Genomic DNA, 15,744 nt, shown 5'->3' on the forward strand with positions numbered 1-15,744 from the left:
AAACAGCTAGTAACCAGATCAACCAGCCAATTTTGAAGTAACTGAGCGAAAACTTTTAAAAATTAATTTTTATGAATTGATGCTAGTTGTTGTGTAAAACTATAAGGTTATCTCTAATACTAAGGGAGCCCTTAGGCATCCTTAAGCTGCCACATCATATTCTTACAAATACTTATGCATCCTTATAAATCCATCAATCCTATAATTTTATCTCCAATCATACAAATATCCTTACATATCATTTTACCTCCAACTAAAAACAAAAATATATTAGGTAAGGACAATATGCCCTTAGGTAAGGACATCCTTCAAAAAAATCCTTAATTTTGAACAAGTTTCAACGGCAATGGATATCAAAAAGCACCTTAGGCGCCCCCATTGGAGATAGCCTAAATCCAGTAGCAATTCACAAAAGCCTCTACCTATGACATCACATTTCTGCCACTGCCACATGATCACCACCATCACTGCCGTTAAACCTGTGTAGCATAACACTGTATATCCAGCAATTTATTTACCCTAATAATTGTAAAAAAAAATAAACTTGTTCAGAAAGAAGCTTTCTCATTCAAAGTTCCCCATGGGTAGTAAGATCCTCAGAATATCTACTTTTTTACATGGGTTGTAAATGGTTCGAGAAGAACTGTTTGTCAAAAATATAATATCGAATCTATTTTTACCAAGTCCATTTTTGTAGCAGTTACGGTTTCTTTGAGACGAAAATCCGAGTACAACAATTTGGAAATCAAATAACTACGGAAAATGACTGATCAACGCAGAAACAACAAGCATAGAGCATCTACATAATCAATTTATCAGCCATGTATCTACTTCGGTGAGATCTCTGGATGACTGGGAGGAACAACCGATGTAGATGCAAACTGCAGGGATAGTAGTTCAGCTCTGCTATATTTCAACCTCTGGTCTGTTATAAATCATCAGTCAAACTTTGTTACAAATTAATATACATTGAAATTATGACAAAATGAAGGCAACAATATTGCTTATATCAATATTATCTATCTATATCTATAAAGCATTTGAGTTATGTCTTAAAATTTAAACTTTTAGGTACACGGTGATTTTACCATTTTGCCCATGTAGTTAATACTCTAATAAACCTTATTGTAGAATCAAATAGCCAAAACAAATTCAAAGTAATTAAAACTAAATTATAATATATCTCTACAGATTAAAGGATCAAAATAGCAATAAATGTAAAAAAGAAAATTCAAATTAATAATCAACTTTGTTGCATAATACTACTATTACTCGCTCTCCTAGCCACCGTCAATCTCTCACCCTCAATTTTTAGCCGTATGTCCTTTTAAAACAACTGGAAACACATTCAGCTGCAGGGCAGCTGAGGTAAAACCTAAACTCAACTGATGTGGGCATGTGGCAATCTATTAGGCTAAGATCTAAGTAAGATTACTGTGTGATATTTGTAAAAGTTACAAAGTGAACAAGTGGATAAGATGACGACTGAAGTATTTGAGTAATTATTATCTTCAAATGATATACTGGTCAAAGGTTTCTACTTTTTCCAAAAGGTCTGAAGGTAAAGTAGGTAGTTGAATGGCCATTTAACACTTAACCATATGGCACAGTTCCATTGGCTTGTAAAACATAACCACAATGGAAATTAAGAAGATAACTAAAATCTTTATAGTAACTATATTGTTTTGATACGGATGGGGTTGACCAATAACACTTTATATGCAAAAATCTTGAATCGTGCATAGATAATTCAGACGTCAAATATGACTACAGGACTTGCACTGTTATAGTAATAATATATGGTATTTTGAAGATGATGCAAGAGGTTTTATGCAATATAATATACTTCGGGTGAACTTGACCATTCAATCTGGTTACCACGTCTCCTTTTAAGCTATTTCTTATGTGACCCGGTAGATATTGATTCATAGTTGATTTTGCGAGCTATAACACCTAGGTGGCTGCACATACAGGCTAAAGAATGTTTCTAATCAAGATAAAAGCTTAAAGATTGGAACCAAGGCAAGTAATTGCCGTACCTATGATGGTAGACATCTCAGGTTTGAGTGGAGATGACGAAAATCTTCTCTGCTCTAGACGCCTCATACTTGTTCGAGACGGAGAAGTATATTTGGTGCCCTCACTGTCTGATAGAAAAGTGCTTACAAGTTCATGCTTTACTACAATCTCTGGATGGCACTGAATAAATGACAAAAGGGCATCTTTGGTCAGTAGCCAACACCCAGTCAAGTCAAGCACTTGTAGTGATGGTGAAGGATTGAAAGAATCAATTGCTGCATTGGTTAGAACAGCATCTCGCATACTGAGAGTGATCAAGTTGGGAATTGATGACAAGTGATGTAGTGAGGAGTCTGTTAGGAAACTGCTTCTAAGTGAAAGATGTGTAAGTTGTTTAAAATTTGATACGGGACTGATTCCTTCATCCCTAAGAGGGGTCTCTTCCAGATCTAATTTTTCTAACTGTTTGAGATTTTCAAACGCTGCCAAAGAAAGAACACATTCTGCATCTCCACCAGTTTGTTGGATCAGACCTGGTCAGTAAATTAATCAGTCAATATCATGTATACATTTACTGTGTTTATGTATGTACGAGAGCTAAATTTCATCCAACACTTTGGGTTTTGGTATCACTGAGAGGTCATTATGGTTGACCGGAAAGGAATGAAAAAGAAACATAACAGATGAAGAAATGGAATGAACACTGATCATTACACTCTATTATCATCATTATTGAACACAATAGGTTTTCCTAAGAACTCTATATCATGCATACACATGCGAAATTTCCTCTCTACTTCCTAGTTATACTAATAGACATTAGTAGATTTCCATGTACAAAAAATAAAAATTAAACATGGGTAAAGCTCATTAAAGCCTTCAAAAGATTATAACGAAAAGATACATTTATTCACTGCTTTGGGAAGAGAAATTAGCAATTCATTATAGTCCTGAATTTCTTCTTTAAATATGTTTTTAATGGATAAAATACAGAATAGTTTAATTTATAATTTTTCTTTTCATTCCACTAAATAAAACAAACTGCTTTTTCAATCCATTCCATCTCTGATTTTAACACTATCAAACACTATATTGGTCTAGTTATCTTGCAAGCAGAAAGCTGGAGAAATAGCAATATTCGTAAAACATGAGAGTACCTCTAACATTAGTGCCCTTCATGTTGACAACTTTCAATGAAGGTATCATGCCAATGTATGTGATAGCAAGATCATCAATTCTTGTAGAATCCAATGATATGGTTTCTAGTTTTGGAACATGGCCTGTAAAGATTGCAACTCCAGCTGAGCTAACTCTCGTATTGCTTAGATTCAAAGTTTTCAAGTTCGCTCCTACAGACGCTATAAATTGAGCTGAGTCATCTCCAATCAAGTTAAAACTGACATCCAAATATTCTAGGACATGCATGCACGGCAAAAAGGATAGATCACGAAGAGAGGAGTTTGATAAGTCTACGTAAGATAGGAAGCTGGAATCAAAGTATGAAAAGGTGTTGGCAATATCTTTGAACAAAGCTCCAGCAACAATAAACTTTTCTAACCGAGCCTTATTGCCTTCTCCATTTAATACAGATTGTATAGTGCAATTGCTCATGTTCAGGCATTTAATGGAGCTGATGGTTGGCAACACTGTGACTTTGGTCCAAGCCAGGTTTAGAAAAGCTAGATTTGGGAAATTCACAAGAATACAAGCGCCTTTGTTGGTTATGTCATTACCCCATAGATCAAGGTGATGTAAATGTGTCAAGACCTAAAAAGAACACGCTAGATAAGATCAATAGAAAAATTCTTTATGGACAGGTCTAGGGAAAAAGAAATAGATGGCAACTTTTGTCCACTATTATGTCTGAGTTATGGTTTACAGACTTTGTGATTAACAGGATACACAATGGTTTTCGGAATATTTAAATAGAAGGATTATGAAGTTGGGTGCATCAAAAACTCTTTTAGCAATTTTCAACCTGTTTGGCATGTTTTCCTTATAGCTACAAAAAAAACTTATTAACCCATGTTAAAATACACCCAACTCACCCATTCAAAAATAATTGGGTCAGTTACACTAGAAAAAAGAACACAGTTACAGATAGAAAAAGAATATGTTGATAGGAAGAAAAAAAACATGCATATAGCGGAAAAAGAACAAAAAAAAAAAATCATCACACACCAAGCATATGCTAATGCAGGAAGATAGAGTTGCACAATCAATGAAGAAGAGAAAAAGGATACCTGAAGAGATGTAAGGGCCATGTCACTAATAAACAAACCTCCCAAATCCAACTTAGATAATCTTGTAAGTGAAGAGAGAAGCATAACACCATTCGTGGTGACACTTGTTTCTGATATGAATAGCTTTTCGATGGTTTGAATAGACAGTAAATGCCTGATACCAACATCATTAACTTTAGAGCATCTAGAAAGGTCCAGCTCTTTTAAGCAATTCATACCTGAAAAAACATGACCCAAAAGAGAAAAAAAAATATATTTATGAAAATTAAACCAGCAGGGTATAAGCAATCCCTCCACTTATAAGCTACGATCTTCATAAGCCTAAAACTTATAAGCGCAAGCAATAAAATAAAAAACTAAATGCAAAAAACGGAATCAGAAAGGAGATCTTATAACAGAATCACTTATTATTTAAACTCAGAAAAGCAACAACGAAAAACAATAAAAACGTTGAAATAAGTCAACACAAAACGCCCTGCGTCAAGAATAATAGGTGAAAGGCAATGTTGAAACTAACTTAGTGGCCCACCAAGAAGGGTGCCCACCGGACGAGAAAAACAGGTAAAGGGACCAACTAAGATATATGGTTGAAAGCATTAGATGTTCACAAAGCCCTCTCTCAAGGGACCAACTAAGCTATATGGTTGAAAGCTTGTAACAATAATGGAAAGAAGGAAGCTAAAGGAATACCCGAGAGAGACCAAAGTGCAGAACTGTTGATTTTATGACAATCAGAAATGTTCAAAGAGTACAAGTAATGAAAAGCACCGAGATACGCCATCCATTCTGCATCAACACAGCTCTCGCCTCTCAGATCCACCTTCTCCACACTATATTTGAACACTCTACACATACACACACCAAAAAAATTATATCCACACTAACCTTTATCAATAAATAAATAAATTCAAGCTTATGAAACTCCAAAAAGCCAATAAACTCATTTTCCCGACACTTTTTTAGCTTATATCAAAATGTTCATTCAGCTTTAGTCCAAACTCCAAAGTGTATTGTATATTTGTATGTAATTTTTAGCTCATAATACTTCTATACTACTATAATATTGCTAATGTATGCACCCGATGGTACTTTTGATAATCATCGATATAAGCCGAGATAGAAGTTGTCACTTCACGGATTGCATACAGATCAATACATACAATAAAAACGTTCTAAGTTGGATACATACAGTTGAATCCGTAATCTAAGTACATAAGTTCAAGATAAGCCGGAAGAAACGAGCTAATTCGGCTTTTTAATATATCATTAGGTCACTTAAACAAGCTAATCCAAACACTAACGAATATTATATAATAAATAAATTACTGATTGATTAAATTGAGTAAAAAATAAATAAATTACTCGAGAAGAGATGGATATACAAGGCGGCGTTTGAGAAGCCGGTGAAGTAAAGCTCCAGCGAGATGAGACGGCAACCGTTCGAGAGTCCGGCGCTGTCTCCGCCATGTTTCCACGGCGGCTCCGCTTTGTGTGGCGGCTTCCAAGCATAAACGAACAAGTGGACTTTCCGATCCTTCTTCTATCGAAAAGCTTCGATCCGCCATTTTTCAGCTACTGATTTGAAATGTTGCTTTTTTTTCGATCGTTTTTATTTTTATTTTTTTTTGTTATAAAAATGAATACAATTATGAATTGGGAAAGACCGACTTATAATTGTTGAGTTGGAATAGCCATATAACTTTGCAGGTTGACCTAAAGTTATTTTTAAGTAAATTTTTTTTTTTTAAATGTGAGTTTCAATTCATAATTTTTTTACCTCCAACTTCCTCCACATATAAATTTCTTTTGAAACGAGAACTCCAAGACTCAAACCTGAGATTTTAGATAAACTTACCTTGTCCCAAATAATGGATTTAGAAAATATCCTTTGTTACTGGGGTTTATAATATCATCATAAAATGATATAATCATGAAACAATATAGATATATCGTTTCATTTTTTTAATAGTTTTGTTAGATAGAAATTTTATTTTTATTAATTTTAATTATAGATAATCATTAAAAGCTAAAAAATATTAATTATATCTAAATTATATATTAGGTAAAATTATATAAAATTTAAAGTAAGTAAGTAACCCCTAAAACCGTTTTTTACTGATTTTGAGTTTCAATACAGAAAAAAAAATGTAAATTAATTAGATTATATTATCAATAAAGTTAATATTTAATGTTTCGTGGACCCATATTTTCTAATTTCTAATTAATATTTAGTTGCATATTTAATAACTTAATTTACAGAATTGTAATTGGCCAATTAAAATTAAACAATTGTTTTTTTCATATGTCAAATTCTTAAATTTCTTCAAATATATTAATCCTCATATACATTTTGCCCATACTAATATTGAACTCCTGAAATTTAAATTTTAACATGGCAAAATGTTCTGAAAAATAGAGATGGTCATTTTTAAAGAGTTTGATGTCTCCATCACACCAAAGAGTATGTATAAAGTACTGTGAGCATAATCATATTTGGGGGATTTTTTTAACAAAGGTATAATTAAGCTTATACGAGCATGATACTCGCGTAATGCGGCGGCGAGCAGGACAATAACGGTGGTGTGATGGCGGCGCCAGATGGTGACAGTGATGGCGGCGCCAGATGGTGACAGTGGTGGCGGCATCAATTGGTATAGATAGATATATATATGATTTAAAGTGAGTTAGTAAAAATATTTTGTAATATAATGGATTAATGGTGTAATCTAATATTAAGGGTTGATAGTGATTTAATTCATTAAGGGTATTTTGGCCAATTCACATGTCCCATTTTTTCTAAAATTTCAAGACGAGGTTATAATTTTTATATAGTACGTAGTATAGATATAAACTTAGAAAAATGATAAATCTTCCTAACCAAATAGCCTAATAATCCTCCTAAAACATTAAGAAGGTGACATGTGATATCCACTAATTGTTTTTTCTAATCTTGCACCTTGATTTTTCCACATCTCATAATCTCATGGTTAGAAAAATTATTAGGCTACTTGGTAATTTGGTTAGTAACATTAATCATAAACTTATGTTAGATTATAAGAAATGTTTAAAGCATAACTGCACAAGTGTATATAACTGAATTTTGATTTTTGAGTGATAACTGATAAGTAACCCACCCTAACTTTCAGGCCCATATCAATTGATTATCCCATTGCCGTCTACAAAATATGAATTATTTGTGAATCAAAAGTAATTTCAAGTAATATCGTATCACTTCGTAACTTTTTTCTACGTTCACGTAGAAAATGCTGAAGCTATCCGTTATAAAATGGGTAACCACCTTTTAGACCATATTGAATTAAACCGAACTTGTAATCTGTAAACATTGTTGTGTTATTGGATTGATCAGTGGAGCATACTGTTTACAATCATAAGGTTTTAAAAAAACTATTGAAGTACTACTATCTTAAAAAACTTGACACGAGACTCACGTAGACACGTACTTAACCAAAAGGCAAAAACAGGCTCTTGTCAATCACCCAACTGGTTTCGAAAAAATTAAGTAATACATGCGTATAACACGAACACAAGCCAGATGCACAATCTATATTCATATTGCAATTTAAAGAGATGTTGCCAAATTTACAACAGCACAAGTGATAACACGAAGAAAACAGACACAACTTCAAAGCTGTTTTGAAGTTACAAAAAACATCACACACAAACAAAAAAAGAAACAGAAAAGATAAACTCTAATCTCTCTTTTTACCCTGTTGAGAGGTATAGTTTTCTTGTATACTCACTCAACTACATAGTGCCACACTTCCCATATTTAGAAACCAAAAAAAAGGACCTAATGAAGGAGGAGGTTAAAGAGGATGAGCACTTGTTTAAAAATAAACTCTCTTCACTCTATTCTTCCTCTATTCTTCGGACCTTATTTTAAAAACCTGAAATTCACAGCTAAACCCAAAGACTTCCCTTGAGTAGCTTTTAGCCTTTTGTATACTTTCACAATCCTCACAAACCCCGTAAAGTTATAGTTTGTATGAATGTGTTTTTTTTTTTTTTCTCTCTCTTTTAACACGTAATCTGGATTTTAGGCCAATGTGTAGCCAGAGATTGAGACGTCTGCGAAAGATGCACTATGGATGTATACAAACTCTATGCTTTTTCCGGCTGGTAATGAGCTGACCCATGTTGGCAGCCCGTATGAACCACCCGCGGTCTTGGTGAGACCCCAAAGTGGCCCATAGAGCTTGGAAACATTTAGGTTGAAATTCTTGATTGTCTTTCCTGAATTGTTGGTCACTATAGCTGAGTATCTATAGTATGTTTTCCCATTTGATTCCCATGAAGTTGTTGCCTTTTGATCGATATCAATTGGAGCTGCAAAATAAAATTACAATCAAGTCAAGTCAAGTTCATTTGAAGTAAGCAATTTTCAGTATCCAATTTCTATATTCGAATATAGGTAAATAAATAATAATTGTGTAAAGTGAACCATCAAAATGGTGGAATTTTTACATGAAGATGGAGAAACTTTAGCCTTTGGTGCTGGGGTTGGATGAACAGCTATAGGCTTGTGAAGAGGAATTTCAACTACAAAATCAAATTAAAACTTAGAGATAAAGATCAAATAAAAAGGCATCTTATAATGACATTCAAATAGAATGAAATTTACCTGGAAGGAGCTGGTTATGGCTACTATGACCACCATTTAGCCTAGCCAAGACTCCAAGAAGTGGTGCATTGTTATAAGTGGCAGGCTCAGTCTGCTCATAATTGTCCCTATGGTCAGCAAAGTTGTCATAGGCATCAGGACCACCAACAATGGCACCAGTCAATAGGTTTGGGTCACTTGCTTTTCGGCTAAACCATGTTGCATAACCACCTCTGCAGCTAACAAACGATGGGTTAACCTTAACCGACACAATGGAAGAACCACGGTGGTGAACTTGTTGTGGGTAGTGGTTTCCATATCCAACCATGTAGCTTGTAGCTCTTGGGTTGTCTCCAAGAATATAGTCCACCTAAAATAGGTGAATAACAACACAAAACATGTCAGTCTTTATATAATTTTACATGATGTTTTTGATAAATGTGTCGCGTTTTGCTGTTTGATTTTACCTGAGACTTTGCAAATGCAAGCAGCTCTGATGGGGCAACACTACCGGAAGCACATTGCAAGTCTTTTCGGGCAGCAGTCAAGTGGTCAGAGTATACAGCGAGAAGAAAAGAGGCACTTGTAACAAACTGTAAATTGTTCCATCTCTGCCTAAAAATTAGACCTCCAGGAGTCTTTTGAACATTGTGATTACTTTTACCCATGCAGGAACACATGAACATCTCCGCCTTTTCTTGGTACTTCCCGAACACTGGAGAGTGACTACCGGCTCTCCCGCCCATTAAAAACTACATACATTATACTAAGTCAGTATTCGTTTTGACTAGTTACTCAATTACTTAAAAACGACGTGTTAAAAGTTATGTCACGAAAACTAAATTACCATAGAAACGAGGGTCTGGACACCGGCATACTTAACATCCCAACCGAATTCGGTCATAGCCCATCCTGTTCCACCAAGGTTATCACCATTTTCACCCAAGTAATTCAAGTAATACTGCTCATTTGTTGCCTTGTACAACCAAGCAGCTGCCCAAAGTAACTCATCCTGTTCACATCCAAAATGTAGAAAAATTAGAAACCGTTGTTCAAAATGAAAGCTAAAAATTTCATAAAGGGCCAAAAATGTAAATAGTATAAATAAGTTGAAGTTTAAAAATCACGTACGGCGTATCCACTGACTGATCTGTAATATTTCTGTGCCACGGAGATGCTACTGTCATATTTGCCCCTATACTTGTCGGCAAAATGGAAGAGCTGAAAATAGGACAACTGTGAATAAGTTCACATAGTCTAGGGGTATAAATGCAAATATATAAGTTTTTAGTACGGTACAACACACCGACAGTGAATGACTGAATGGTGTCACGTGGCAATATTATTAGTATTTTTTTTTAATAGACTGAAAATATATTATAAGTTTTATTTAGTAAATCAATCTGTAGTGTGAACCCACATCTTCCGTGATAGACGGAAACAACACTCACTCATGTTCCATGATCACTAACTTTGTTAAAAAAAGAACCACGATAGTGAAATCAACTTTTATGTTTTTCAACTTCAAATTTCTACTTCATTATCATTTAGTACCAAAAACTAATTACAATACTAAGTTTAAATGTTTAATGATTTGAATAATCGTCTAAGCATAATAAACTAGTCTACATGCGTATTGTTTCTTCATCGTGTCATTTTGACTTCAATATTTTATTACTTTAAACAATTCATCTAAAGGTATACCATGTTTCATTTAACTACAAAAAGATGATCAATTATTATAGATCATCTTTTAGAATATTTCTTTAAAGACAAATTTGAGACAACTTGCCAAAAAATGCTAGATTCATTCATTTCGAGTAATGGTTAGTGACAAGAAATATGGCAATTTAATATTTAGACGTTACTACATACTATATTAATTTAACCTAAATTTGCAAGTTTTGCATATCTTTTGGAACGGGGAAGTAGTATCAAACTTGTAACTGTTGAGAAAATCTTTGTCGTAATTATACGAAGAAAAAATAAGGAAAAAGCTTTATTCGTTGTTAAAACTTTGTAGGAGAAGCATTGAAAGTATTTACATTTTGCTATGAGATATTGTTTGATAATTAAAAACAGACACTTACAAGTTACAACTAATATATACTCCTGTATCATAAAAGGTACTCCATAGTCCATACACATAAATATGTCATTGAATATATACCTTGACAATGATGTTTTATTCGATTTTAATATTCGTGATAGTGTTAATTGTAGGTAATTTTTTGATTATTATATTGTATGAAATTTAACGGTAATCCTCCAATAAACCATATCATATGTCATAAAAGTACGATTATAACATGCAAATTAATAATTAATGGACCCAACCTTAGGGATATGATGCTATAAATAGACAACTTTTTTGTCACTATGCATATGAAAACGAAATGAAATAATGGATTTGGAGTTTACTAAAATGTAAATGCAAAAGAAAACTACAAAGTTGCTGAAATTATGCCAAGTAATTGTACATTACTATATAAACAGACGCATCGCATGTGAACTACTATCATTTTGTAACGTGAATAGAACGACATTGTACATCATGCATTAATACTTGTACATTTAACAAGCATAATCAAATGGCAATCGGCTTTCCATGATAAGCATGATAAATGCAAGCAGACAGGGTAACTTTAGTCTTATTTACAACCTCAACAACCAAGTCTGACATTTTAACTTATTAAACCTTAACTGTCTTTATTTATTTCAACCGCTTCGCTATCGTACGCATCTGTCTCTTTGCTAAGTTACGCCATTTGTTAGTATTTTTCAATTTTACTGACATTAAGTTTGATTTTATATTTGGGAGTCTACATTTTGTCACTAACATAATACACCAAAAATTACTATTTGTTGCATTTTATATACGAGTAAAGCAATTATACAAAGTTAATATTTTGATGGTGAAAATATTAAACGTACATTTAATAATTTGCTAAATAAGCTATTGTGTGATTAGTTAAGTTTTAATAAATACCCCATTATATGGTTATTAAAGTTATTAAAGTCACACACACCTACACAAAAGAAAACCATTTAATTATCACAAGTGGAATAAGTAGTTGCACCATATGCATTTAATACTTGTACCATTCCAACTAAAAAGCCACAAAGAGAGTAAAAACAATGTGAAACCAAGAAAAGGACAATAGTGGTCATAACTAGTAGCCAACTGACCTGGTGAGCATGATTTAGAAGCTCTCTTGAATAAGCCGGGTTAGACCTGTGGAACACTATAGAAGCCGCGGCCATAGCTGCCGCGGTTTCTCCAGCCAAGTCAGATCCCGGATTATTTTCATCAATTCTATAAGCACTTCTTGAAGTTGTCATATCTTCGGGGCGTTGCCAACAGTAATGATCCGTGTTACCATCTCCAACCTAAACACATAACAATTATCACTCTGAATACCACAAATAGCCTAAAATATAATTAAACGTGACAATGGTATTGGAATAATACTCGTATATAAACTAAAACCAACAGGAAAAAGAAAAAAGAAAAAGAATTAGTATTACTTCTCCATATAACACATTAGGTTCGGGGTGAGCCTTGATAAGATAATCAGTTCCCCATTTAACTGCATCCATGGCGTGACCAAGCTCACCGCTAGACGACATTTGTGAACCATATTCCAAAATGCTCCATGACATCATCGTGACTGTGAATGCCATTGGCAGCCCAAACTTCACATTGTCCCCTGCATCATAGTACCCTCCAACTAGATCCACCTTCATTTACAGAAAATCAATTTAATTAAAAAATTCCAAACAAGTCTAAACTATCTACTTTTGACATTTTTACTGTCACGTCACATCTTAAGAAAAAATATATGACGTGACAGTAAAATTGTCAAAACGTACAATATTTACTTATACATGAACAAAAAAGGATGGTGAAATGGTGAATTATTATTACCCCACTAGCTTTGCCATCAAGAAGACCAGAGTTGCCTCTCCAGTTAACTCTTTGATTACGAGGGAGATAACCAGATCTTTGAGCTTCAAAGAAGAGAATGCTTTTAGACAATGCCTGGCCATAATCATGACCACCTGCTAAAGCAGCCAAAGGGACAATTGATGCAATTATAAATAGAAACAAGTTAGTAACTCCCATTGTCATATATGGGGTTTCTTTTCTTCTTCTTTTTTTTTTATAAATAAATGGGATATATGTTGAAATGATGACAATGTTGGATTATATATAATTGGTTTATCAGTTTATAACTGTCTGATAAACCACTTCCAAAAAGGGGAAAGACTGATTCACAGAGAAAAATGAGGAGGAAGGATGTTGGTCAAGAAAGATGAGCAAAAGGGTTAGTATATATGGAGGATAGTGAGTGTATGAATAAGAAAGTACCTTGTATCCTATATGAACACATTTATATTTCTATAACCTTTTTTTTTTTTTTTACATAATTTTAACCACAAGCATATTGTTATTATTCTGTTCATTTTTTTCACTGAAATGTTCTTTAAAATAACAGCTGAAAATTAATTATGTTTTCAAGATACTTTTACTCATTAAGAAGTTAAATAGTTATATAAAAGAATATGCATTATTACACCATAACAACAAAGCCACATTTAAAAGATTTTGTTATACATAAATATTTATAAATTGATCGAGTTGTCATGTGAAATGAACCAAATAATTAAATACTTTTTATTTTTCATGTTTTGCTTTCCCTTTTCTATTGTTAACACATAAATTTATAAGCATTTGTTTATAATTAATTTGTTAATATAATAACATTTTTCTAACTGTTAAGCTTATATTGTTATAGTCAACTTACAAAAAAAAATTCTTTAACACGTTTTATGTATCCAACATAATTTATTTGAATTACTCGTATATTATAGGGAAATCCTAACCATTATTTTCTACCTTGAATTTGATTGTCTCAATGTGTGGTCACTTCAAATCAAAAGCAACTATATATAAAACAACTTATAAAAGAAAAGAACTTCTATTATCACCTTTATATTCCTGAATATACCCCTTAATTGAGGTGGTCCAAGACGATTGATGTGGTAAGTCGTCCCTTTTGAGTTTATCGTCGGGATGTATTTAGGAAAATAAGTATGAAAAAAATATTAACATTTAAAAGTATAGACTTCGGATCGTGTGGTTTTTGGCTTACTCGTATCAATTTCACTTTTAGATTTTATGGTTATAAAAGTCCAAGTCTTACTATGAATTTCAGTCAGAATAATTAGTTAGTTTATAGGATGGTACTTTGTCAAAAAAATATTTATATATACTAACTTGGGCCATGGGTTAAATAATGAATTGTTTATAGTAAATTTCAACGGTTATATAATGAGTGTTCAAAACGTTAAAAATATAAAGTATTGGATCAATAAATGGTGGCCGTTTTGAATAATTATTGTTTATTTAGTGCAAAATTTGAAGAGTCGAAGAGAGAAAGAGACAGAAGGAAAGCATGTGGGTTTTGCTTGATTTCATTTCCTGCGAAGGATCGGTGTTGGGACAGAATTTTATTTTATATTTAAAAAGAAATAAAAAATTTTATTTAATATAATCATAGCAGTGAATTGCTGCAGAAAATCCGGGAGAATAAATTAATGCAAAAAATTCTTTTGTTCGAATTTTCAAAATTAAACCACTGAATTACTTTAAGTTATATGTAACACTTAGTGTGTTTGGTCTTAGTGTTATTTGGTATAATGGGATGAAAAAAAAAAAAGTATGAGAAATATTTTCCTTGTTTGGTTACATCAGGAAATTGAATTGAGATTGGAAAAGTGAGAATGGTTTTCATTCTCTCCTTTCTACAAATTGTAGAGAATAATTGAGAATGGAAAAAAAAAATATTTGTTTGATGATACAAAAGTAACTCTCAATGTCGTTTTTTATGGCTTTTGTTTTAAGTCTCAATACGGTCTTCAACGGTGTATGAGGGAGATTAATATATATTCAGCCTTAACCCAACCAAAAGTAGAGATACTGCTTCCAGGTTTTACCAAAAGTAGAAAAAGACCTTTAGCCTTGCTGGCATGAGGATCGAATCCATTACCTATGTTAATATTATTAATTAAAAATTGTATTTATTTTATATTCGTTATCTATTGATACCAAACAACAAAATCCATTATCTTTCTCACTATTTTCATTATTTATTATATTTTCATTTTTTATTATTTTTCCGATCAAATACCATAAGTATATGTGGTGATATACAACTAAAGTCTTGTTTTTTTAACATATTTAATAATTAAGAACTTAATAAATTCAAGTTTTATATATTGATACAAACATAATTTATACATTCAGCCACAAAAAATCCTTAAAATGATTGTGACTAACTTTGTCTTTTGAAATATTTAAACGGTAGTTTACGGTTAAACTTTAATGTCAATTTGTTTGTAATGTATGGCATAAAGAAGCAATACTGACGTTACTAAACGAGCCAAGAGCTCAAAGCTGAAGAGAGCCCTGTGCCCCGCTGATAGAATGGAAAAGGAAGGGCCAACATCAATAGACGCTCGAAAAGCATCGGCAGAAGGGTCCCCTTTTCACCAAGGAAGGGACGATCCGAATTGACGATGAAGAAAAAGGTAACACGGAAATAGAACAACGGGTCTTTCTTTTCGGTCCTCGCTACTTCTAATTAAACCTTCTGTCGTTTTTTTTCTTTTTCTTTTTTTTTTTTCACCTTTTTCATACTTTACTTTTTATTTTGTTGGCATTATCATAATATAATGTATCTCATTTCACACATCAACCATACACATATAATGAAAAAAGAAATCTACTGGTCACATTGCATTCCAATCTCGGGTAATATGCCATCACCCACACCTTGATACCACCCCATACCGCAC

At 33.0% G+C, this 15,744-nt stretch overlaps 2 protein-coding genes across 2 annotated transcripts; both read right to left on the minus strand.

Moving 5' to 3' along the window:
• Nucleotides 1-544: 544 nt before the first annotated feature.
• On the minus strand, nucleotides 545-5,902 carry LOC122583324 (internalin I). Its single transcript, XM_043755745.1, has 6 exons — nucleotides 5,625-5,902; nucleotides 4,953-5,107; nucleotides 4,263-4,480; nucleotides 3,177-3,786; nucleotides 2,040-2,552; nucleotides 545-925 (listed from the first exon to the last, which is right to left on the minus strand). The coding sequence occupies exons 1-6, from the start codon at nucleotides 5,825-5,827 to the stop codon at nucleotides 828-830; spliced, it is 1,797 nt and encodes a 598-aa protein (XP_043611680.1). The 5' UTR covers nucleotides 5,828-5,902; the 3' UTR covers nucleotides 545-827.
• Nucleotides 5,903-7,816: 1,914 nt separating this feature from the next.
• On the minus strand, nucleotides 7,817-13,167 carry LOC122583317 (endoglucanase 6-like). The gene is made up of 9 exons (XM_043755737.1): nucleotides 12,812-13,167; nucleotides 12,412-12,624; nucleotides 12,073-12,273; nucleotides 10,015-10,104; nucleotides 9,731-9,895; nucleotides 9,351-9,635; nucleotides 8,905-9,253; nucleotides 8,748-8,822; nucleotides 7,817-8,609 (listed from the first exon to the last, which is right to left on the minus strand). The coding sequence occupies exons 1-9, from the start codon at nucleotides 13,013-13,015 to the stop codon at nucleotides 8,320-8,322; spliced, it is 1,872 nt and encodes a 623-aa protein (XP_043611672.1). The 5' UTR covers nucleotides 13,016-13,167; the 3' UTR covers nucleotides 7,817-8,319.
• Between the last annotated feature and the right edge of the window lie 2,577 nt (nucleotides 13,168-15,744).

This window comes from Erigeron canadensis, chromosome 1 (genome assembly GCF_010389155.1).
Source record: "Erigeron canadensis isolate Cc75 chromosome 1, C_canadensis_v1, whole genome shotgun sequence".
Lineage (NCBI taxonomy): Eukaryota > Viridiplantae > Streptophyta > Magnoliopsida > Asterales > Asteraceae > Erigeron > Erigeron canadensis.

Bases quoted from the DNA above. Each gene is read 5' to 3' on its own strand.
- LOC122583317 (XM_043755737.1), bottom strand. From the start codon at position 13,015: ATGACAATGGGAGTTACTAACTTGTTTCTATTTATAATTGCATCAATT. The intron at 9,896-10,014 runs GTACGTGATTTT...GGATGTGAACAG, and splicing joins GATCAGTCAGTGGATACGCC to GATGAGTTACTTTGGGCAGC. The intron at 9,636-9,730 runs GTAATTTAGTTT...TAATGTATGTAG, and splicing joins TCCAGACCCTCGTTTCTATG to TTTTTAATGGGCGGGAGAGC.
- LOC122583324 (XM_043755745.1), bottom strand. From the start codon at position 5,827: ATGGCGGATCGAAGCTTTTCGATAGAAGAAGGATCGGAAAGTCCACTT. The intron at 5,108-5,624 runs GTAATTTATTTA...GTGTATGTGTAG, and splicing joins GTATATCCATCTCTTCTCGA to AGTGTTCAAATATAGTGTGG. The intron at 3,787-4,262 runs GTATCCTTTTTC...TGTTCTTTTTAG, and splicing joins TGGCCCTTACATCTCTTCAG to GTCTTGACACATTTACATCA.